This window comes from Choloepus didactylus, chromosome 19 (genome assembly GCF_015220235.1).
Source record: "Choloepus didactylus isolate mChoDid1 chromosome 19, mChoDid1.pri, whole genome shotgun sequence".
Taxonomy (NCBI): domain Eukaryota; kingdom Metazoa; phylum Chordata; class Mammalia; order Pilosa; family Megalonychidae; genus Choloepus; species Choloepus didactylus.
The window spans coordinates 500,890-526,039 of record NC_051325.1 but is presented as its reverse complement, the minus strand read 5'-3'; the positions used below and the strand labels follow the sequence as shown (position 1 = coordinate 526,039).

The 25,150-nt window shown below is 40.6% G+C and overlaps 1 protein-coding gene across 11 annotated transcripts in view; it reads right to left on the bottom strand.

Moving 5' to 3' along the window:
* Positions 1-25,150, bottom strand: part of LOC119515369 (zinc finger protein 596-like) — a 104,909-nt gene that overhangs the window by 20,361 nt on the left and 59,398 nt on the right. For 3 of the 11 annotated variants that reach the window (XR_005213010.1, XR_005213012.1, XR_005213013.1), the window contains exons 3-6: positions 25,055-25,150; positions 24,460-24,542; positions 23,024-24,026; positions 10,863-11,063 (exon numbers count right to left, since the gene is read on the bottom strand). Coding sequence is in view for 2 of the 11 variants with exons in the window: in XM_037811258.1 (XP_037667186.1) it covers positions 23,376-24,026; positions 24,460-24,542; positions 25,055-25,150 (830 nt within the window). In the remaining 9 variants the exon portion in view is untranslated. Of the gene's footprint in view, positions 1-10,862; positions 11,064-11,554; positions 14,396-17,575; positions 24,027-24,459; positions 24,543-25,054 lie in introns of those variants that run through there. The other 8 variants (XR_005213017.1, XR_005213016.1, XM_037811259.1 and 5 more) reach the window with 6 other exon arrangements.

Sequence of the window (25,150 nt, the reverse complement as noted above, 5' to 3'; positions counted from 1 at the left end):
ATTTTCATTGTTTTGTGTGTAAGGTCTAAGAAGTGACCTCCTAATACAAAGTCTTCAACATGTTTTCCTACATTATGTTCTATGAGTTTTATGGAATGGTCTCTTATATTTAGGTCTCTGATGCATTTTGAGTTAATTTTTGTGGATGGTGTGAGATAGGAGTCCTCTTTCATTCTTTTGGATATGGATATCCAGTAGTCATAGCCTCTTTTGTTGAAGAGACTCTTATGTCCAAGTTCAGAGGGTTTGGGGGGACTGATTAAAGATCAGCCAAATGTAGATCTGAGGGTATATTTCCAAATTATCAGTTTGATTCCATTGATCAATATTTCTACCTTTGTGCCAATACCATGCTGTGGCTTTATAGTAAACTTGAAAGTCAGGAAGTGTAAGTCCTCCCACTTCATTTTTCTTTTTTAGAATGTTTTTAGCAATTTGAGTCACCTTTCTCTTCCAAATAAATTTGATAACTGTCTTTTCCAAACCTGCAAAGTAGGTTGTTTGAATTTTGATTGGAATTGCATTGATCTGTAGATGAATTTGGGTAGAATTGACATCTTAATAACATTTAGCCTTCCTATCCATGAACATGGAATATTTTCCATCATTTTAGGTCCTAAGTTATGTAGTATTCTATATATAGGTCCGTTACATCCTTGGTTAAGCTTAGCCCTATGTACTTGGATTTTTAGTTGCTATTGAGAATGGAATCTTTTTCTTGAGTGTCTCTTCAATTAGGTCATTTCTAGTGTATACAAACATTACTGACTTATGTGCATTAATATTGTATCCCACTATGTTGTTAAATTTGTTTATTAGCTCAAATAGCTGTGTCATCATTTTCTCAGGGTTTTCCATATATAAGATCATATCATGTGCAAATAATGACAGTTTTACTTCTTCCTTTCCAATTTGGATGCCTTTTATTTCTTTGTCTTGCTGGATTGCTCTGGCTAGCACTTCTAGCACAATGTTGAATAACAGTGGTGACAGTGGGCATCCTTGTCTTGTTCCTGATCTTAGAGAGGCTTTCTGTCCATCACCATTCAGTACTGTGTTGGCTGTGGATTTTTCATATATGCCCTTTATCATATTGAGGATGTTTCCTTCAATGTCTACCCTTTAAAGTGTATCTATCAAAAAAGTATGCTGGATTATTTCAAATGCTTTTTCAGCATCTATTGAGATTATCACTTGATTTTTCACTTTTGATTTGTTAATGTGTTGTATTACATTGATTTTCTCATGTTGATCCATCCTTGCATGCCTGGATCGAACCCCACTTCATCATAGTGTATGATTTTTTTAACATGTCTTTGGATTCGATTTGCAAGTATTTTGTTGAGAATTTTGGCCTGTGGTTTGCCTTTCTTGCCTTTCTTGTAGCATCTGTACCTGGTTTTGGTATTAGAGTGATGTTAGCTTCATAAAATGAGGTAGGTAGTCTTCCATTTTCAATTTTTTGAAAGATTTTAAGGAAGGTTTGTCAGTTCTTTTTGGAATATTTTGTAGAATTCCCCTGGATAGCCATCTGGTCCTGGGCTTTTATTTGTGGGAAGCTTTTTGATTACTTATTGGATCCCTTTGCTTGTGATTGGTTTGTTGACATCATCTATTTCTTCTCTGGTCCATTGTAGGTTTTTCATGTGTTTCCAGAAAATTGTCTATTTCCCTTATATTATTTAAATTTTGGCATACAGTTGTTCATAGTATCCTCATGATTTGTTTAAAAATTTTTCTGGATCTGTAGTATTGTGTCACCTGTCAATTATTATTTTGTTTATTTGGGTCTTTTCTCTTTTTGACTTTGTCAGTCTAGCTAAGGGTTTGCCAATCTTGTTGATCTCAAAGAACCAAATTTTGGCTTTACTTACTCTATTGTTTTTTGTTCTCTATATCATTTATTTCTGCTTTAGTCCTTACCAAATTTTGGCTTTACTTATTCTATTGCTTTTTGTTCTCTATATCATTTATTTCTGCTTTAGTCCTTATTATTTCTTTTTTTCTACTTGGTTTAGAATTAGTTTCATGTTCATTTTCTAAGTTCCCCTATTGATCCATGTTCTGGTTTGCTAATGCTGCCATTTTACAAAACACCAAAAATGGATTGGCTTTTATAAAGGGGGTTTATTTGGTTACAAAGTTACAGTCTTATGGCCATAAAGTGCCCAAGGTAAGGCATCAACCATAGGGTACCTTCACTGAAGAATGGCCATTGGTGTCCAGAAAACCTCTGTTAACTCAGAAGGCATGTGGCTGGTGTCTGCTTGCTCCTAGGTTGTGTTTCAAATTGGGGTTCTCCAAAATGTTGCTCTTGAGGTGTTTTGTACTCTTGTAGCTGCAGTTCTTCTTCAAAATATCACTGTCAGTTGCTCTCTCTTGGCTAAAGCTCTGAGCTCCTGTCTGAGCTCTTATATAGGGCTCTAGTAAACTAAACAAGGCCCACAATGAATGGGTGGGGCCAAACCTCCATGGAAATTATCTAACCAGAATTAACACTTACAGTTAGGTGGGTCACATCTCCATGGATACAACCTAAATCAAAGGCTCCAACTTAATCAACGCTAATACGTCTGCCCCAATATTGCATCAAAGAATATGGCTTTTTCTAGGGGGCATAATACATAAAAACTCGCACATTCCACCTCCTGGACCCCAGGAAATCACATTCTTTCCAAATATAAAATATATTCATCCCATCACAGTATCTCAAAAACTTAAATCATTTCAGTAACAATATGTAAGTACAAGATCTCATAAAAATCAGTCACAGGTGTAGTCCGTCCAAAAGCAAAATTCCCCTCTGGCTCTGGACCTGTGAAACTTAGAACAAGTTATCTGTTTCCAATATACAAAGGAGGGACAGCCATAGGATAAACATTCTCATTGCCATAAGGAGAAAGAGTAAAGAAAATGGTTTAAGGGACCAAAATAATTCCTAAAACCTGCAGGACAAACCACTAGATTTCAAAATCTGAGTCATTTATTGAATGATGTTGTATCCTTGAGGCTTGAGAGAGCAGCAGTCCCATATTTTCCAAGGGCCTTCAAGCAGCCTTTTTTTCTCCAAATGCTGGGGTGAGTGCTTCAACAAATCCACATGTTGGGGAGACCACCTTCTTCTCAGCCCCACCCTCCTCAAACATCAGGATGCCACCTGGACTCTGCCTCTCCAGGGCAAAGGCTCTCCCCTCTCTGAACAGTGAGGTGGTGGCCAGGATCTCTTCAATCCCCGGGGCATGTATTCCACCCTCTCTTGGGCCTGAGGTGGCAGCACTCTTCCTGAGCATCAAGGCAGAAGACCTGCCCTCTCCCTCCAGGGCAAACTCACCCTTTCCACATGCCTGGGCTGCTCTGCTCTCCCTGCCTGATACCTCTTGACTCCAGACCTCAATCTCCATGACTCTGTCTTTGAAGACATTTTTCCTTCACTTTGTTCCTCTGGCCCCTCCAGTCCAGACTCGCCATGGCTCTGGCTATACAGTTCTTTCAAAAATCTCATTGGCTTGGTATGAAGCACATGGTGGTCAAAACTGTCAGACATCAAGAGTTTCCACCAATCCTTTCTGGGTAACTCCATCTCCAATCCTGGACTGTACTGAAATGGCGATCAGGTTCCATGTTTGGTTAAATACACAAGGCTGTAGCCTCTGGAGTTTCACTTTCTGGAGGCCCAGAATCTTCTAAACCATCAATTTTTTGTTTCTTTGTACCCAAGAGTTCATTTCTGTTTATCTCTGTCCTGTCACATTTTACTATAAACTGCAAGTAGAAGCCAGGCTACATCCTCCACACATAGTCTGGAGATCTCCTCAGCTGAGTATCCCAGCTCTTCACTTTTAATTTCTGCCTTCCAGCTGACACCAGGATAGAATTTTGCCAAATTCTCTGCCACTTGAAAACAAGGGTGATGACACATTCATCATTTCTGCTCAAGGCCTCATCAGAAGTATCTTCAGAGTACATATTTCCACAAAGAGTCTCTTCAAAGCAATTTAGGCCTTGTCTATCAAGATCTGCACAATTCTTCCACAAGCTTCCCCTTATTCATTTAAAAAGCCATTCCAACATGTTGGCTATTTGCAAACTCAGCAGCACCCCACTTCTCTGGTACCAAAATCTGTTCCAGTTTGCTAATGGTGTCATTTTGCAAAACACCAGAAATGGATTGGCTTTTATAAAGGGGGCTTATTTGGTTACAAAGTTACAGTCAAGGCCATAAAGTGTCCAAGTTCAGGCATCAACCATAGAGCATTTTCACTGAAGGATGGCTGGAAAATCTATATTAGCTCTGAAGGCATGTGGCTGGCATCTGCTTGCTCCTAGGTTGTGTTTCAAACTGGAAAAATCTATTAGTTCTTTCATTTTAGCTCTTCCTTTTTAGTGTATGTATTCAGAACTATAAATCCCTCCTTCAGTACTGCCTTTGCTGCATCCCATAAGTTTTGATATGTTGTGCTCTCATTTTCATTCATCTTTAGATATTTAGCAATTTCCCTTGCTATTTCCTCTTTAACTCAGTGATTGTTTGGGAGTGTGCTGCTTAACCTCCAGATATTTGTGAATGTTCTAAATCTTTGGTGGTTATTGACTTCTAGTTGTATTTCATTGTAATCAGAGAATATGCTTTGAAAAATTTCAATCTTTTTAAATTTGTTGAGGCTTCTTTTATGTCCCAGTATATGATCTATCCTGGAGAAAGTTCCATGAACACTAGAGAAAAATGTGTAGCCTTGTGATTTTGGATATAATGCTCTAAATAGGTCTGTTAAGTCAAATTCATTTATCACATTGTTTAGGTTCTCAATATCCTTATTGGCCCTCTGTCTGGTTGGTCTGTCTATAGGAGACAGTGATGAATTCAAGTCTCCATGATTATTGTGGAAATATTTATTGCTTCCTTCAGTTTTGTTAATGTTTGTCTCATGTACTTTGGGGCATCTTGATTGTGTGCATAGGCATTTATGATTGTTATTTCTTCTTGAATTGTCCCTTTTATTGGTATATAGTGTCCTTCTTTGTCCCTTATGACATCCTTGCATTTAAAGTCTATTTTATCTGAGATTAATATTGCTACCCCTGCTTTCTTTTGGTTATAGGTTGCATGGAATATTTTTTCCATCCTTTCACTGTCAATTTCTTTGTGTCTCTGGGTGTAAGATGAGTCTCTTGTAAGCAACATAATTATGGTTCATATTTTTTAATCCATTCTGCCAATCTATATATTTTAATTGCAGAGTTTAATCCATTCACATTTGATGTTATTAGTGTGAAGCAGTTCTTGAATCAGCCATAATATCCTTTGGTTTTTATTCATCAGATGTATTTTTTTGCTCTACTTCCTAACATACCCTTACTAAAACTCTTTAGTTCTCTGTCCTTCTCCAGACCTCCCTCTTCTTTCTTTTTTTCTCAGCTGGTAGGACTCCATTTAATATTTCTTATAAGGCCAGTGTCTCATTCACAATTTCTCTCAGCACTTGTTTGTGAAAACTTTAAGCTGTCCCTCAAATTTGAAGGAGAGCTTTGCTGGATAAAGAATTCTTGTATGGCAATTTTTCTCCTTCAGAATTTTAAATATGTCATACCACTGTCATACCCTGGGATCTGAGTTACCAAATAAACAGCCACAAAATGTTCTGGGCCTTGCTGCCACCAACCTTTTCTTGGTGACCTGCACTTCAGCAACCCCTTCAAACATGAGAAGTTACTTTGTCTCTCAATCAGCCCCACTTCCACCCATGCCAGGTGAAGGGATGAAACAGAGGCTTCTAGCTATTTACTGCCCTAGGTTGGTTAAAACTGTAGCTGTTCTCTTGGAGCTGGAATAAAGTACACTGTATTCACTGATCAAAAACCTGAGTTGGAGACTGTCACTGCCCCATCCCTTTCCCAGGGAGGAACTTCTCCTCAGCAAACTTCTCCCCACCACTCAGAGAAGTTACTCTTTCAGTGAACCCTGCTTCCTCCCATGCCAGGGGCAGATTTGAAATGGAAGCTTCAAGCTGTTTGCTGTATTGGGCTGGCTAAAACAGTAGCTGTTCTCAGAACTGGAGTCTAGCACTCCAAATTCACTAATCAAGAGCTGGAGTTGGGCCAGGTCCAACAGCCCCTTTTCTTAGGGAAGACCCATCCTTCATTATACTGATATCCACCACTGCAAGGAATTACTGTCTCTCAATCCACCCTGTTTCCTCACCTATCAGGAGTGGGCTTGAAACAGAACAAATTGGTTCTGACAGACAGAGTTGGAGACCACATGTCTCCACCTAGCCAAAGGTGTGTGCTGTGTATGATCTTAGCAGTGTGGTATATGTTAAATAACTTGAACCCTGGGACAATACTTGGCAAAAACCCAGTTCAGCCACTGATTAGCTGAATGTCCTTGGAACAAATTGTTTAATTGCCCTTATCCTCCATTTGGGGGGTAGGGTGGGGGTGGGATGTAACAGAATCTAATTCATAGAGATTTAAAAAGTTAAATTTGTGAAGTATTCAAAATTGTAAGTAATACATAATGGTATCTTAAATTCTGTTAGTAAGGAAGGTAGCATTTTCTCACAAAGGGTATTATAATAGCAATCTCTGGTTCTTGAATATTAGGAAAGAACACCATTCACCCTACTTGCATGAGGGCCAGGACTTCCATGAAGAAACACAAAATGCAATGCAGCTGATCATGATGGTCTGGGATACAACATGGAAAATGTAATGCCACTTAACAGGAAGATAAAGATCTCAAAAATGTAATCACTTAAACATTTAGTTGAGGCAATATATATATTGAACAAAATTCTGAAAAAAATTATTATATATATAAAAATAACTATTATATGGCATTAGACCAGAATTTAGTTGGTGATGGTCTATATTTTGAGAGGATGTAAGCTATTGGGACATGGTTTATTCTACTCGGTACTGCTGAGTGTTGGATAGCCAAAGGATGAACTTTAAACATCTTTAATTTTGTTGGTTTTCAGTCATTACAATACTCCAGTGAATGCCAGGGCTACTTATCTTGTACTGTACAACTTCAAGTTCTTTCTTGGCACTTTCCATTCTCATGTTTAAAGTACTCTCCTTTAGTCCCTTGATTCCTGTCAATACCAGACCAAGATCTTCCCACAGTTTGCCTGGCACACACTCTCATTTGATGAGGTCACCATTGAATTCAGTGTGTCCATCAAATTTAGAAGCTTAGTTTCAACATTTGAGTTCAATACAAAAACCCAGGGGTGTGCAACACTGTGGTAGTTTGAATTATGTACTCCACAAAAAAATGAGTTTTTAATCCATTCCTCTGGGGGTGAACAAATTGTAAATTGGACCTGTTGAAAATGTTAAGTTTAAAGTATGGCCCACCTGAATGTTTTGTAGCTTTCTGGTATTGTAAATTCTATTAATAGAGCCTTATAAAGAGCCATGTGGAAGATAAGTTAGATGGAAGTCAATGGAACCCAGAAGAGAAAGGAGAAGGCACTGACATGAACATTGCCATGTGATGGAAAATCCAAGTACCAATGATTAGTGGCATTCAGCCCCTGGATTTCATGCTATGGTCTCCAGTGAGAAATAACTGCCTTGCGGATATCTAAATATTGCACTTCTGGCCCAAAAACCATGAGCAAATAAATTTGCATTATTTAAAATGAGACATTTTTAGTATTTGTGATCATAGCTGGAAACTACTAAAACTCCCTCTTATCTGAAGGCTCACTTAAATGGCTGAGTTTCTTCAAGGGGTTCAGTTGTCCTCCATACCCTGAGTCTTTGGATTTCCAATGTCTTGCTCAGGGTTCCCACGTCTCTCAGATAAGTCTTCCCTGACACTGTCTTAATCAGACTAATATTTTTAGTGGGCAATGTGGCAACTCAGTGACATTTTGATTATTTAATTCCAAACCTAATATGGGTGCTCAAACAACATCGTAATTTAAGGATGAAGAGATATTATTTCCAATCTCCAGCCCATCAGTTCTGCTACTTGTTCCTCAGTCTTGCTTCTGGCTACTTTTTCCCTTCCTCTGAGGAGAGGGTTGCTCACTCTACAAGTAATAGGAGAAATATTGATATTAAAGTTATAGTATGCTTATACATTGAAAATTGCAACTGCATGACTTAGGGACAACCAGCATTTTCTTGGGGAGCCTTTAAAGAGAGAAGGTACCTGCTGTGAGAAACAAGCACTATTCCTAAAAGGAATAAATGCTCACCTGATTGTGGAGAAGAAAAGAATTTATTCACAATCTTGCAAGAATGGGTGCTCAACCAAAATGTGGGGGGTTGGCACACAGAACAATAGAATGAGCAGCATTTATTCCCTATGCCTAACTGCAAGTCCCTCCCCTGTTTCTGCAGTGGCTGATACTTCGGAGGTTACATTCTATTCAACAAGCCTAACTAGCCTGTGCAAATTTGAAACATGCAGCCTGTGCAAATTGGAAACATTTGAAATAAGTTTCCCATATGAATTTGCAACATTTGAAATCCTTGGAACAAATCTCCACCCCTGACTATAATGGTTATGCCCAGGCCTCTTTAGAGCCAGTCTGGGCTAGTTTGATAACATGTTATGAGGCTATTCTGGGAAATTCTACCCCCGAGTTTCCACCTTGCAAGGACAGTAAATAGTGGGTGGATAAACAGGGGGACAAGCCACCGATTAAATCTTGGCTTCTTGACCCTCTGCCATACCCTTCAGCTGCCCACACCCTGTGTGAAAGCTAAACTTAATCTAATTCTCACAACTCCCCCCCCCCTTTTTCTTTTAAACTCTTTTTAGCTTTCACATTTTAGTCTCTCAAACCTCTGAAGAGCTTTCTCACATTCCTCATCATAAAGATCCTCCTTGAGGGAGTACAAATTGTTTTGCGTGTATTGAACTGGCATTTGTTTAGTTAGGGCCATCTCAATAAATCTTTGAGTCAATCCCTGTATGCATGGGATGATGTAGCACCCAACTGCTGTGAGTACTTCAGCTACAATAAGAGAGGTTAAAATGGACATCACCCCTTTCTACTTTCCAAACCAACTTTTTAACCACCCAGAAAGGGGGTTATTATTACCTGAGTTCTCTGTTAGACCTTGCAAAGCTTTAGTGATGGCTCCATTGGGTGCTGTATTATTTGGGATAAATATACAACTACCACCAATCATTACATAAATGCCTCCTTTTTTAGTAAGCATCATGTCTATGGCTATTCTATTTTCCCATGCCATTTGGCTAGTAGCATCTTGCTGCTTTGTGATGCCCTTAACTGCATCCTTGGTGTAATTGATAAATTTTTGTTGGTTATATGTAATTAATCCAGTCTACATTCTTATTAATCATGACTCACCAGAAAAAAAATGACTCAAAGCCTGTAGCTACCTGATTTTTAGCCTTAAATTCATCTGGGATTCCCCATGGAACTCCTATACTGTCTAAATAGATTTGATTGTCAAAAGAACCAGGTAAACTTCTTTTCTCCCTTTTCTTTCAGGTTTTCACTTCCTCCCCTTTCTCAAATGCCAGGGTGAATAGGCTGGCCAATTGAACAAGAGCACAGGTCACTTTCCACTTTTCAGGTAATACTGGTTGGAGGATGCCCTTTCCACAGTACCACCAAAGGTCTGCTCAGGGTATGGTTAAACTAGGGAAACTGCAAGTACTATCCTTAGTCACATCCCATACTTGGGTACATGAGGCCATGGTTCCGAGATCCTGGAGCCCCTCACCCCATCCAGAGAGACAGGCAGAGTCATTTCCTTGACCAAAGTGAGGAGCTAGCCTGGCCTTGGTGTTTCCTCTCCTGATTGGAGGAAAAAGGGAGGAAAATATACTGCAATTTTCACCAGGAGCAGTATTCTGGAAAAGGAGCACCACGCACTTGAACTCCTTCTTGTACTTTTCTATATTAAAGGGAAAGGGCACAATCCAAGCAGTGGGTCAGCCTGTTCCACAAGCATAGGAGTTACTTCTGTTTAGGCTCTGGACTGTATATTTAACCCATTCTACCCAGGCATTTGCATCCTTGTACCCTGTTTTTATTTTTATGGTTTGCTTTAAGTTTACTGCTTTGATTATTCTAATTACCTTGCCCCCTAAAGAATTACTGAAGGGCTAACTGGAGAGAACGTTGTTAATGACAAGTTTAATGGAGGGGAAAGGACTCATAGATGAAATCTCCCCAGAGAAGCTCTACCACTAACCTCTACCCCTATGCCATATACCCCATCAACTCCCCCACTGGTATTGGGTCATTTATCAACTCCTTTAATAGTTATTACTACTGGGTTGCATTGAAGATTCCTGCAATTTGGTGGGGTGTTACCTTTATAAAAGGTTATTTTATCCTTTAATTTCCAGTGGGTTCAGTGGATCCAACTCCTATCTACAGTCCATCCCTTGTATTGGGTAGTCCACCATACATCAGCCCAAGAGAAGCAAGGGGAGACTCAGCTGAAAACATTCCTTACTGGCTCTGGGCATAGATATTTATCCTTCCCACTCAGCCACTGCTGGTACTCCAAATTCCCATAGTCCACTACCTGACGTGTCAAACTGCACTGTTTGAAACTCTAAGCCCTTGGTTATATTTATTACTAGTTTGACAGGGCACATTGCATTCCAAACCAGGAAAATTATGGCTAACAATTCTCCCCATGCCTAGTCTGAGCTTTAAGCTGCCCATTTTTCAGTTTTCTAAAGCACCTGACCAAGTGGTATGGAGACACAGGGATTGACGCACCCCTCACCTTTTCCAATATTCCCTCCTAGCTATTGTCTTTTTAGAGTGACCCTTAAGGGATCTGAGATTGGAGTTATTTTCCAAGATTTGGGCAGAGTTGCTGGGTACTTATCATCCAGTTCAGATACTGACCCCTCTACTCGGTTGTAGTGAGTCCAGCCTTTCTCTGCCCTCCACACTGCTGTTCCAGTTGTTAACAAAAGTTGATAAGGTCCCTCCCAGGCTGGTTGAATTCTGGACTCCTTTCATGACTTGATCAGGACCCAGCTGCCAGGTTGGTGCTGATGGACATCAAACTCAAGGGGCAGAGTCTGGGCCAGCAAACCAAGGTGCCTGAGGGATGACAGAGTAGGAGACAAAGCCAGTACATACTTTTTAAGGAAGAGGTCTTTTAAATCTCAGGAAGGGAGATCTCTAGTTTTAGCCAACCCACTAGGGGCATCTCAGTATAATCAACTTGAATACTCTGAAATGCCCTGAGGCCTGGTTCCCTTCCCCCATGTACTTGTTTCCTTAGGACTTTCTTATTAACCCTTTGGCAAATCATGCATCATATACCTATTTGTTTAGCTATAGTATAAAGGCCCACACATCCAAAATGCAAAAGAACCAGATCACACATGGGTTGTACTCCCCAATGACTCCCCTGGTGTAACACTGCTAACACCTCCCTCAGGTATAGACACCCCTGAACTCATTTACATGAAGCACAGCAAGAATTTACCAACATTTAAGGCCATTTACTGGTAAAAAGAATGGAGCATTTAGACTAAAGGACAAAAGTAATTCAGAATAACCCAGGATTAAAGAACAAAAAGGCTCACCATTCCCAAATACCACTGAAAATACAGTCTTCAGTACAGCCAGTTCAGTGGTGCCTGAATATAGTTGATTCACATATATGTACACCTTGAACACACAAAGGTTTGCTGCCAGATGAGTAATAACCCACTCTTCAGGGGGAGGAGGACAAGACTTGGTGTGTGACATTTGACAATATATGTGGTGTCTCTATTCCCACAAGAGCCAAGTTCAAGTTAGCAGCATGGCATCACCAAATGCAGAGCTGGGAAGAGATATGCACCACTCACTGTTCCAAGTTTGTTTGATGCAGCTTCAGTGAACTTCAACCCCTTTTACAGAAACATGCGCACACAATCCACTTGCACTCTGATTATGAACCTTTTGCTTTTGCCCAAAATATATCAGCAAAACCACACTATGATTCACAAGAACACACAGGCCCTTATGTACTTGGAACAGAGACATACAAGTTAAACATACTCAAACCACTTCTACCTAAGGGAAAATACTGCACACAGTAAAATTCATATATACACACCCATAACCATACAAAACCACACATTATACCCATTTACGAGCATGTACAGCCAGTTTCTTTCATACTTTTAAGTAAAGAATTGTCTCATTCTCCACACTATTGTGAACCTGCACACAATTGCCCAGCTTTAGAGTACACAAACTAGTATATGCTACAAAGACACAAAGAAATATCTCCAGTCTACCATAGATGAATACACAGGAAATCTCTGCCAAGTCTCAAACCATACACTGACAAACTCCCACAGCTTTAAAGACTCCTACATAATTGTATTGCATGCTTTTATTACAAATATAATTACCCCACATCCCTCTGTAAACACATGGCCTAAACTTCCATTAGATACTCCCAGAATGCATACGCTAAAATATGCAAATGTATCCACCAATGCATATCCAGCCCCACATCACTTAAGTATACAGATAATCACACAAACCCCATTCCACAGAATTCTTAAATCTGCATATATATGACACCCCACCAAACCCAGAAATTTCCTTAGATCCCTTTTTGTCCAGGGAAGAGGCAAGCCACCCATGGCCTGAATTTCCTCAGAACCAATCCCCACTCTTTCTTTCTAACTGGCCCCGACTACTTCTCTATCTCGTCCCTGTCTGTCTCCTCCCTGCTTCATCCCTAATCTCTCCCTGACCATTAGGTCAACTGTGCTCATCATGACCTTGGCTTTCTGCTTCTGCTTTTCCTCCTTCTTCTCACAAACACTTTCTGAGACTCTCTCAATAACTCCTCCAATGGCTTATCCAGACATCCATCCATTTTCTGGATCTTTTTCTGAGTATCAGGCCAAGATCCCTTTACATAACTGAGCTTTAGCATTCCCTGAGCCACAGGATTATCGGGGCCCATACCTGAATACTTCCTCACTTGGTCCCTCAACCTTTGCAGGTAGGCTGAGCGCATCTCATCTTTTTCCTGATTTACCTCCAAGGCCTTACTTAGGTTCTGGGATTTGGGTACAGCCAATTTTACTCCCAGTATAACTAGTTCCCTAAGATCTTTCATGTGTGTTCTATTCCCCTGATCATTATTATCCCAATTGGGGTCTACATTGGGGAACTTTTGCTCTGCTGCCATCATCCCTTGTCTGGGCAAGTGCTGCCCCTCCCATTCTCTCATAGCCACCCTCCTCACCATTCCTCTTTCCTCTCCCATAAAGAGGATGTTTAGTATGGACATAAGTTCAGACCAGGTACACAAACTGGGGCCTAAGAATTGATCTAATTGTTTGGCTAGCCTCGCTGCATCTTCCATTAATGATTTCATTTCCCTCTTCAATTTCCTTACTTCTGTACTCATCAATGGGACATTTAGACAACCAATTTCTCCTGATCCAATAGGTACTTCTCTGAGAGGGTACAAAGACTCAGCAGGTTTAATATTCTCACCCTCCTCTCCTCAGAAGCCTCCAGAAATGGAAACCTCTGGATATTTTTCTTAGTGTTCCAATTCTTAACTGTTTGTGGGTTGTAACGGATGGAGAAGTAGGCACCAGTTGGCTCTCCAATTGCCCCTCTGAACGCTTGGGGGTGTGGCCTGATTCCATTGAATCTTTAAGGTTCAACTGTTCCCGCCCCAGTGGGGGAGGGGAAACATAAGGTGGTGGAATACCTAACAAATGATCCCAGGTTTTAGTTTCTAAAGATTCAGTCTCTGAATCTGGGTTCTTAACTTTCATGGATTAAACTTTTCCCTGCAGCCAGCACATGGCATAGTCCAATTTCTTCTTGGTAAAAGGTTTCTTTTCATTAACATATCACACAAGGTCAGCACAAAGCCATTCTTCATCTGCCCCATATTTTGGCCAGAACACATCAGGTGGCAAAATGCTTTCTTTTGTCCAAACCTAACAACAATATTTCTTTTCATCCTTTCCCTTGGTCTGATCACTTTTGGCCCAATGTTTCAGCATTCTTCCCAGTGGACTATTCAGGGGAATGTTCCCAGGGGACCCTAAAGGTACCCCCTTCTCTTTTTCCCTGGCCAGCTGACTGCCTCTATTCCCCATTCTGAGTTTTGGCTGGGCATCTTTTCCTCAGGTTCAGCCTCAGACTCATCAGAATGTCCCCACTACCAAGGTAATACTTAATAGTCTTTTTTCCTTACCTTGGTCTGTGCACAGAGTTACCTGGTGGCTGCAAGGCAAGTTTTTCTTTCCCCTTTTCTTGTCCACAATTGGCAGACCTAAGCATCTGATCACAGGTCTCACCAGCAGTCAGATGTGGGCCCCTGATGTCACAGTCTGAGACCACTCAAACAGCAGGGTGTGCCTTCCCTTCTTCCATCCTGGGGGTTCTCCTCGATACTTCAGATCCCGGATGAGCCCCAAAGAAATTGTGAGAAACAATCACTACTCCTAAAAGGAATAAATACTTACCCAATTGTGGAGAAGAAAAAAATTTATTCACGATTTTGCAAGAACGGGTGCCCAACCAAAATGGGGGGTTGGAGCACAGAACAATAGACCCAGCAGTATTTATTCCCTATGCCTAACTGCAAGTCCCTCCCCTGTTTCTCCAGTGGCTGATACTTCAGCAGTTACATTCTATTTGACTAGCCTAACTAGCCCACACAAATTTGAAACATGCAGCCCACTCAAATTTGAAACATTTGAAATTAGTTTCCCACCTGAATTTGCAACATTTGAAATCCTTGGAACAAATCTCCATCCCTGACTATAATGGTTATGCCCAGGCTTCTTTAGAGCCAGTCTGGGCTAGTTTGGTAACAAGTTATGAGGCTATTTTGGGAACTTCTACCCCCGAGTTTCCACCTTGCAAGGATAGCAGATAGAGGGTGGATAAACAGGGGTACCAGCCACCAATTATAGCTTGGCTTCTTGACCCTCTGCCATACCCTGAGCTGCCCCCACCCTGTGTGAAAGCTAAACTTAAACTAATTCTCACACTGCTAACTAGAAAGATTATGAAAATCAATGAAAGATATTGAAAGGGAAAAATTTCAATGGCTGGAAGCAGTCTCATATAATGCAGAAAAAATACCTCATAATACTTTCCCAAAACACTTACACATTTTAGTGCATTTGCTGAATAGTAGAGTTTCTAATTACAGAATGGCAAAGTAAAAAATGCAAATCACATGCATAAAGATAAAATTTCACATGAAGAAAAATACATAAAGATTATATGGCATAGCCTTGACTAGATGAAGTCAATTATATCTTCAGAGAACTGCCATCTCAAAAGAGATTTCAGATAGACATCCACCTCCAATACTACGTTTGTGTTCCTCCATGGTTTCCAGAGATGTTTGGAACTTTCCATTTATGAGAACATTGTAAAACAATACATATATTGATTATCTATTTCCTGAAAGGCTATAAATATATTGATACATATATAGACTCTTCTTTCAGCAACTCAGGAGTCTAGAAATTTGCAATGAGAATTGTAGTCCTCAGGCAATTTATTTGACTGTTTTGAATGAATTACCACCTGAAGGAAGCTGATTTACTCTTTTCTTGTCATGTTCCTGTTTACTGTGGGAGAGGTAGTCCAAGGATAACTAGTCACTGTGCTTGGGACAAGATAAGTGAACCTGGCTCCTACAATGGGAGAATAAATGTGGGTTATTTCCCTCCCTGGGAGTGCCTGGAGATAAAACACATCCCCTTGCAAACAGTGGCCTGTTGGTTCATTTCTTACCTTTCTACTCAAAGCATATGTAAATATTGATGGGTCACTGTTTAGCTATGTGCATTTTGTCACCTGCTCGATCCCCATTTCTCTGCTTCCAGCAGGGAGGAAAGTCCCTTAACCTGCAGCACATAGGAGTATGCAGGTAGATATATCCCTGGGGCTTCAGAGGGACCAGCTGGCCATGGAGGGCTGATGTCCAATAGAGAAGCTGATCGAGCTTCGTCTCTTCTCTATGTGATTAAGAGGTGTTCCATCCATTGCCTCTGTATGTTGGGTCTATTTTTGGCAAATCCGAATGGGTTGACAATCCTTAGGTAGTACTGCTAACCTGGAGGTGATAGGGGACTCTTCCCCAAAGTTTGGTGCAGTGAGCATGATCACCAACTAAGCACCCCTGGCATGTTGGTGAATTAAGGTTCTTCAGTAACTCTGGAGTGGCTTTGACACCTTGTGGGATGAGAGGCTGATTGAGGTACTTGCCTCCCTCTAAATGCATGGGGACAAGTGGGATATAAGATACCTTTCTGTTAAGGATGAATGGTTGTGATGGCTGGGAATGGAGATATAAGAAATGGGTCCTAGGAAGAGTAAGGAAACTTTACCCTGGCTCTGGCTACACATACCACACACCAGCCACCATGGTCTCAAGAGTCTCAACTGTTTCCCAAGGGGAATCTGAGGTTGTCATGCAGGGAACTCCATTCAGTACAGGTTGTCTGTGGGGCCTATATTAGATCAGTTTTCACTCAATGCAAAACCACTGATGGTCTTGCTGAAATTGAACCTATTAAAATAAGTATTTTTCTGTAAGTGAAATGCAGAAATTAACAGACAGATGTGGACAAAAGCCAGGAGAGTTTCATGTGTCTTAATCAGTGCATCTGTTCAGTAAGGGGCTATTGCAGTCAGAGGTCTTGAGCTAAATGGAACAGCCTGGGAATTTTAGCTACTGACCCACTGTCAAAACTTTTTTGCCCACATTAAACAGCACAACAGGACAGATACAAACCCCTGTCACTTTTTGCATGAGTTGCTTGGAACATGATAGTGTTCCAAACCTGGGGGAACATCTCAACAAAATCTCCATGAAAACATTTCATGAGGCCAAAACTGCCCTGTGGGTTAAGCCAATAGACAAGGCTAAATGATTCCACTCCTGGTCAGGATGTGGATGAAAGTAGGACTTCAAATAGCACTGGAGGCATTCGTGAGACATAGGCCTCTCCAGTGGAAGATATTCCTGCCCCTTTTGTTATCCCTGGGGAAGACGGCAGTCAAAGTGGTGGAAAATATCCAACACCACATCCTATCTTGGGGTGGAAACAGCAGCATGGAGGCAGCTCTGGATGGATGGAAGCCAGGCACCAGGAAGATGCAATTCAAAGAAATGAAGAGGATGGGATGAAGCCCACCTTCAGGGCACTGTGGCTTTAGTTATTAAAACAGGATAGACAACACAGAAATTGACATGATCCCTGCAGAACACTAATGCCAATGCTTTCAGGAGGGAGTCCCTTTGAGTTAGAGGTTAAGGCCCTCGGAGGAGTCAGAGGAGGTAGATGACTGGCAAAACTGGAAATATTTAGAATATGGCACAGCTTCCCTTTGAGTCCTTGGACTGTGTACTGAGAGGTATGCATGGGTTGCCAACTCTTCCCTGTACCCCAACCAGTACAGTGAGTAGATTTCCAATTGTAAGCAGAATGAGTCACACAGGGAGAATGATTCTCCTTGCCTTTATCACAATATTACTCCCTTTATTAAAAAAAAGGGGGGGGGGGGTGCAGCCAGAAAAATTAGGACAGCCATAGGCTCAGAGCCTCACCAGTGAGCCAACCTTAGGCATTTTTTTTTTTTTTTCAGGGTGGAAGGTTTAAAAGTGGGAGATCCAAACTTGCATGATGCTTATACAGGTGGTCAAGTGGCTAATCCTGGGGCCCAACAGCGGCAAGGGCAAACCAGTGGCTCTGGGGGGCTTGCAATGTACTTCGTTAGCCATGGAAAGCAAATGTGTATTGGGTGGGGCTGTTTGGGTTGTTTGTGCTTCCAGTGGTAGTGGTTCCCACTTCTGAGTGCATTACTGTCTTGACATTTGGGCTGCTTGCAGCAAGGAACACCCTCATTTCTTGAGAACATATCCTCAAAACAATGAATTGAAGCCATATCCATGTATTATGTTCTCTACTTTTGCCACCTGAAATACCCAAGCCTTGTTGGGTTATTTAATAAAATCAATATTAATCCACAGTTGAAGAAAAGGAAATTACTATACTGTTTCAAGATGTACTGCACGCTGTGTAAGAACCGTCTTGTCACCATTTATCTAGTTGTGCCCTGTATAAAGACATCAGTAGCCTAGAGGTTAACAGATAAGGAAGAAAATGCTGAGGTGCTGCCCTTGGTCCCTGCTTTACTTGACACCATTGCTGTCACTAAGGTTGTGGCACCCACTCAGGGGACTGAGACGCTGTTTTTCACCTGGCTAATGCTTTTTTCTCAATCACTTTGTGGGACAAAGATCAAGATCAATTTGCATTCATGTGGAATGGCCTATAATATGCGCCTGATCTGCTTCCTCAAGAGATACTTCAATTACTCTGCAATATGTCACTAGTGGGCAGGATAGACTGTTAACAAGCATAGTTAGCCAAAGAAGAACTTGTTATGTAATATATTGATGACAGGTTCATTGTAGGCTCCACTAAGCAACTGATTGAACATGTCCTATATATGGTGTTAGATACTGTAACATCTACAGGTTAGACAATCATCCCTGATAAGGTCCACAGGCCTGAAATGCAATGTTTAGGCTTGCACAATGGAGATGTATTTATGTTTAGATTCTGAGAAAACGTTAAAATCAAGGCATCACCAAGGAGATGCTTTCTTCATGAAGACCAGCTGCCAAGTACCCTTGGCTCCTCTGCCACATGACAAGGCACATGGTGGCATCTGCTGGTCTCTTCCTCCTCTTCCAGGTTTGATTTCAACTTCTTGCTTCTGTGGCTTTTTTTGTCTGAATTTCACTGTCTTGTAAAGGACTCCAGTAATAGGACTAAAAACCATTCAGATTGAAGTGGGTCACACCTTAAGTAGCCTTATCGAAAGATCTTACTTAAAATGGGTTTACACCCACAGGAATGGATTAAAGAACATGTTTTTCTGGGGTACAAAGACCTTCAAACCACCAGAGCTGGCATTCAGAGGAGCACACCAAAGTTAAACCAAACTCATTATTATTGCAGCTTTCATTACCAAGAGAGAGTCCAAACAGCTGAAAGGTATGTTTGGCTACTAGAGAAACTATTACACATCTGGGCATTCTTTTAGACCATCTAGTTAAGGTCACCCACAAGGTGGCCTCTGAATGCAGATCCAACAACAGGCTCTAGAGAACATGCAACATGCAGTGGAACACTGCCACCTGGGCCAATGGAGCTTGACATTCCTATGAAACTACTGATCTTCATGCCTCCTACACACACAAATGGGAAGCTGTGGCAAGAAGAAACTGCTATTGTAGTGTACTCTCCCTAGGGCTCTGGATATGAAAACTGGTGGCCACTAAATACCACCACACCTCTACAAATGACAGTGTTTAGTCTGTTACCGGGACTAAGTGGAAACTGAGAACTGTCCATCACCACATGGAAACTCACTAATTCTACTAAAGTAGGACAGGTTCAACAATACTCCAGAAATAGTACATCCTCAGCAGGACCTCAGGGAGTTAACCAACTCTATAAACAAAGTTCTACTTTGCTGTTTGGGGCTGAACAGCCCACAGGGTATGGTCCTGCCCCTCCCTTGGCTAAGTGGGATAGTCCAGATGATGATATGGCTTGGCTCAGATCAAACTGCAAAACTCATTGCTGATGGAGTCCATTTGACCAATGTGGCCATCTGTTCCTAGAATATTCACCTTTTGACAGACTGGACAAGGGTATTCTGTCCAAAAGGCTGAACTCCATGTGGTGCTGACAGTTGTGCAGGCTACCCCAACAACTTTCTGCTATATATTTACAGATTCATGGGCTTTTGCAATCTGACTATCCATATTGTCTAGTGACTGGCAAACCAATGAGTAGTGTAAAGAACTTCCTCCTTGTGGGCACAGGGATATTAGTAACATCTTGAGAGGTATGAAGCAGATCAATTTGTCACCATTGTTGACACCCATTTGAAAAGGCCATTTGAAGCATAACACAAATGAAAATTCCATGTTGATCAACCATACAACAAACAAGTTGCCATGACTGCATGCTGGACACAGAAGTGGAACTCATATGCAAGAATGGGCCAGATCATTAGGAGTCACATTAGAAGAGGCAGAGTTCAAAGGCACAGCAGTCATGTGACTCCTGACAATGAGCCCAGGCCACACAACATGGTGTGTCGGGTCATATCAATTGCAGATTAGGCCCTGCATGAGAGTGGAAAACCAACCACATTACACTGCTTATCCCTAGGCATGGGTTCCAATGGTGGCTCACCACTCCTGATACGGGACAGCAATTCATATGCACCATGTGGATGCTGGGACCACCACTGCAGCCTTGGAGAAACACTTAGGCTATGTGATCTGATGTACAAGATGCCAGTCAGATCATATCTCATTTACAGCTCCTGCAGCCCAGCAATCGGTGTGCTCCCATTGCATATTGGCCTTTCATCCTATGACCTCCAAGCAAATGAGGTAATAGAATATTGAGAGTTGACTCAAGTACCAATTACACAAAGGCCATAAAGAAGAACTTATTAGGGGTTACCCCTGTGTAATTAAAGCTATTTGGACATTGAACACTATTTTAGTGGAAGGGAAACATGACAGTGGGTCACATGGAAAGAAGAGCCATGTGTTTTTAGACCACAAAGTTGCCAGATGCAGCCAAGCACTAATTCTATGAAAGGCAACTTCTGCTGTGCTATTAGCCCTTGGTGGAAACTGAAAGGATTACCAAGAGCTTTCAGGTCCTCCTGAGGCTAGAAATCCCCATGATACCTTGTGTCCTGTGTAATCAGAACACTAAGGTATCCACAATGAAAACAGCATCATCAAATGGTAGTGGTAAATTGAGGACTGTGCTTTGGCCAGGTCCCCAGGAAGTGGCATGCATGCATGAGACATTTGCAGAAGTTTGCCAAAACAATGATCCTCAAGGCCCTTCTCTCCATGCACCAAAATTCAGAGAAGCCAGATTCATGAATATGCTCAATGGGCTGAATTGTGAATGACCCTAATTTATCCTGGAACACTTGGACCCAAGCACCCCACGGTACCTTTCTATTGTCTCATGAGGTAAGTCAACACCAATGGTTTAGCAGCCTGGTCAGGTAGACGGATGATGTGATAGGTGAAATCTAACATGCAGTGAAGGGACCATTGGAAACTTGTGGTGTGGAAAGTCACCATTTATGTCATTTGTGTTGATGCATAGGGCAAGGGTCCTATTATGATGAACATCTTTGCAATGATACAGTCAATGAAGGATACAAAACCTGCTTCTCACACCCAATGAAGCTTGAGATCCTGGTGGAAGAGAGGCTGAGAATGATCCCTGACTGGATGAGGATAATGGACTTAACTTCATTGACATCTATGAAATAGCTGAATTTCCCATGACTGCTTCTGCTATTGGTTGCTCCACCAATTGGATGTGGAAGTTCTTACACCAGGAAATTACGAGCCAAGGAACACAGAATATCTCTCATTAAGTTTCCAGTATATAGAAACTGAATTTTATTTTTACTTTGGACCCTGTGACCTTACTAGATATGCTAACAGCCTCTAATATTTTCATAAATTTAATAGTGGCTTCTAAATACCCAACCATGTCATCTGAAGGTAAAAGTAGTTTTCTTTTCCTTTCTCAAGTTTTCTCTCTTTGTACTCTGACTTATTATACTACCTAAGTCCAGCACTGTGTCTATATAATGGAAGTGATGAGGAAAGACATTTTCTGGGTCTATATTTAGGGTAAATAAACCAGCCTTCCAATGCTTCACAAAATATGAGGTGTATTGGTAAGAAGAGAAATACTTCTAGTAGCCCCAATTTTAGTAGGGAAGCATTCAGCAGTCTTACACACTCATGAAATTAGCTGGTGTTCATATATGGATGCTCTGAATCATAATTTTTCCAAAATTAATGTGAAGGCTGGATTTCCACGTGGACCAACATAATGACACTGTGTATGGGCCCTGCATATTTTGGAATCTATTACCCCTTTGGTTAAGACAATTCTTGGGGGGGGGGGGGGGGGTTTGTTGTTACTCCCTAATCAGCAATTAGAGGAAATGGGAACTATCTGAACCTCAGCTTAACTCAGTGAGCTACTGTGTGCATGACCCTCACCCACTAATAAATATTGTAGCCACTGAGATGAAGCATTCTTTCCCCTAACGCCAGAAAGAAAGTGAACATATCTGTTCCTACCCTTTAAATCACTGACTCAAAAAATGTCCATCACTGATCCATTGAGGCAACCACAGAATCATATTCATATATCCTTGAAGACACCCAAATCACACACCTTACACATTCTCCTATCCATAAACCTATGGAATTTCCATCATTGATCTCCATAACTCAGCTCTCAAATACCCAATAATCTGTTCAATCCTTTCAAATACTATCCCTTACAGAGACACAACTGTTGCTCACAAGTTCCCAATCACTGAATAAGTGATTTCCCATGATTTTACATTAAATGCATTCTCCACCATGACATTTCTCATCTCCTCCAAGGGGATTCATTCTCCTAATAAAGATTTTTCCCTCTTATTTGTATTTTCATGATTAGTCCTAGGTTGAATTTCCTTTAGCATACCAATGCTTGTGTTACACTGAACAATACTACACAGTGATTACATACTTTGTGTTTCATGGAGTTAACATTTTAATTGAAGTAGGGTATGCAGTATATATCACATGATTTCTCTAGTTTGCTTATCATTTAGAGTAGCAGATGAAGTCTCCACTTCTACTGGATTTATATTATTTCTCTCACATATCATCAGAATATCTATTAAGGTTTTTGATACATAGGTGACACTCATATGGATTCTCTCCTACATGAACTTTTGTGGAATAAATGAAATAGTGCAGATGACTAAAGGCACTACCTTAATGATTACATAGTGTTTCTGCCATATGTGAGTTCTCTGGTGTGTTTAATGGTTAAAGCTATGGCTGAAATCTTACCCATATTCAAAATATTCATAGTAAGAGTTCTCTCATTTCATCTAAGGTCAGAATATGGAGTAAGGCTTACCCACACTGATGGCATTCATAGGGTTTCTCTCAAGTTTGAATGATACTGTGTTGTTTTTTAAGGTTAGAAAAATTAAAGTTTTCCAATACAGACGGTATTCTTATGGCATCTGTCCATGGTGCATTCTCTTGTGTTACCTGAGGGCATAACTATGAGACAAAGCTTTCCCATGTAAAAGGCATGTAAACATTTTCTTCCAGTGTGAGTTCCCTGTTAAGGGAAGACCAATGACTCCCCACATGGATGGCATTCATAGGGTTTCTCTCCAGTGTGAGATCCCTCATGTCAACTGAGTGAAGAGCAGTGAATGAAGGCTCAGTATTGCTCTTCTCCAGTGTGAGCTGTCATGTTGTCAAAGGTTAGCAGATTGACTGAAAGCTTTCCCATATAGAAGATATTCATGAGCTTTCTTTCCAGTGTGAGATCTCTCATGTTGTTTAAGGTTAGAGCTATAATTGAAGACTTTCCCACACCAATGGCATTCATAGGGTTTCTCTCCAGTGTGAGCTCTCTTATGTTCTCGAAGATGAGCAGGCCGAGAGAAGGCTTTCCCACATAAGTGACATTCATACGGCTTCTCTCCTGTGTGAGTTTTCTCATGTTGTCGAAGATGAGCAGATTGCTTGAAGGCTTTGCAACAGAGACAACATTCATAGGGTTTCTCTCCTGTGTGAGTTCTCTCATGCTTTCGAAGATAAGAAGTTCTACTGAAGGTTTTCCCACATAGAAGGCATTCATATGGTTTATCGCCAATGTGACTTGCATTGTATTGTCTATTTTCAGAGCTTTTAATAAAAGCTTTAGCATTTTGATGACACTCCTGTGATTTACTGCTAGTGTGATTAAAAGATGACTCATCAGAGAAGACTTTCCAAAGTGGTTTATGGAAATACGGTTTCTTTCTCATTTTAATTACTGCTTGCAGACTTACTGTGGATCTCTTTGTGAAATCTTCTTGCAAATAACTGCATTTAATGGAATTCTTTTGAGTGTGAGTTATCTGCTGTGGAGAGTTAAATGAGAGACAGTAAAACATTTGTCCATATTCATTAATTTCTTCATTTCCCTATATTTAATTCCTAATAATTTGGTCAAGTTTCCAATTAAAATCTCCCACATTAGTTTGATACATTATTCTCCTTAAGAATGGAGATTTTCTCTATTATAACATCCAAATTGCAGAGCAATCTGATCAAATTGGAACTTCATGATATTTCAAAGTTTATGTATGTGAACCATGTTTACAAAAGTCTCTTTTTTATAAGAACTCAGGTTAGAGATTTATGTTTAATTTTCCTTAAATTCAAACTGATTCTTGCTTGCTTAGCACTTAATCTCATTATTAATTACAGTTAGGTGACTGTACCCGAATTCCTATTTTATTCCATCCACAGCTATCTATTTGGAAAACTAAGATTCACACCAATGAAACTTACCAATGGCATGATGTTAGAAGTGTCTTTTCTGCAGGCAGATTGCATGATCATCACTTCTTGCTTTTTAAAGGCACTTTTCCTGACTAATTATTAGGAAAAAAAATACAACAAATTGTTAGAGAACCATTAGGGGAAGAAAAATTTTCAAAAGTCCCAAATACCCTGTCAGTATGTTTCAAATATTGACACTTGGCTGGGAAGGAATATCAAATTAAGGAATACTTTAGTCAGAAGAAGACATTGTAGGACCTTAAAAGAATAGATTTTCAGGATTCAAATTTGAGAAAAATAAAAGGAAGTTGGGATGTCAGGGAGGTAAAAAGGGAAAATCTTCCAAGGACCCAGGTCAAGGCTCATTATGTGAAAGTTAAATTCCATTAGTACATGAATATTTCTTCCCCCAAATCAAAGACACTTGAATAGAGCTTAATAAGTATATGGAATAATGACCACATATGAAGAAAAACCCCAATATCCCTGCCTACATTTCAAAAATCATAAGTCACTTAAGGAAATCTAAATTTGATATTTCCAAGGACCTACTTACTAATTGATGAGGGCTTCCTATACCAATCCTTGGGTTCCTAGAGCTCACCTTGAATCTGGTTTTCAAGAAATCCTACGCCTTCTCTCCACACTCCCTTTCCTTGTGTTAACTGGAAAAGCATATCTGATCTGAAGACCTGACATC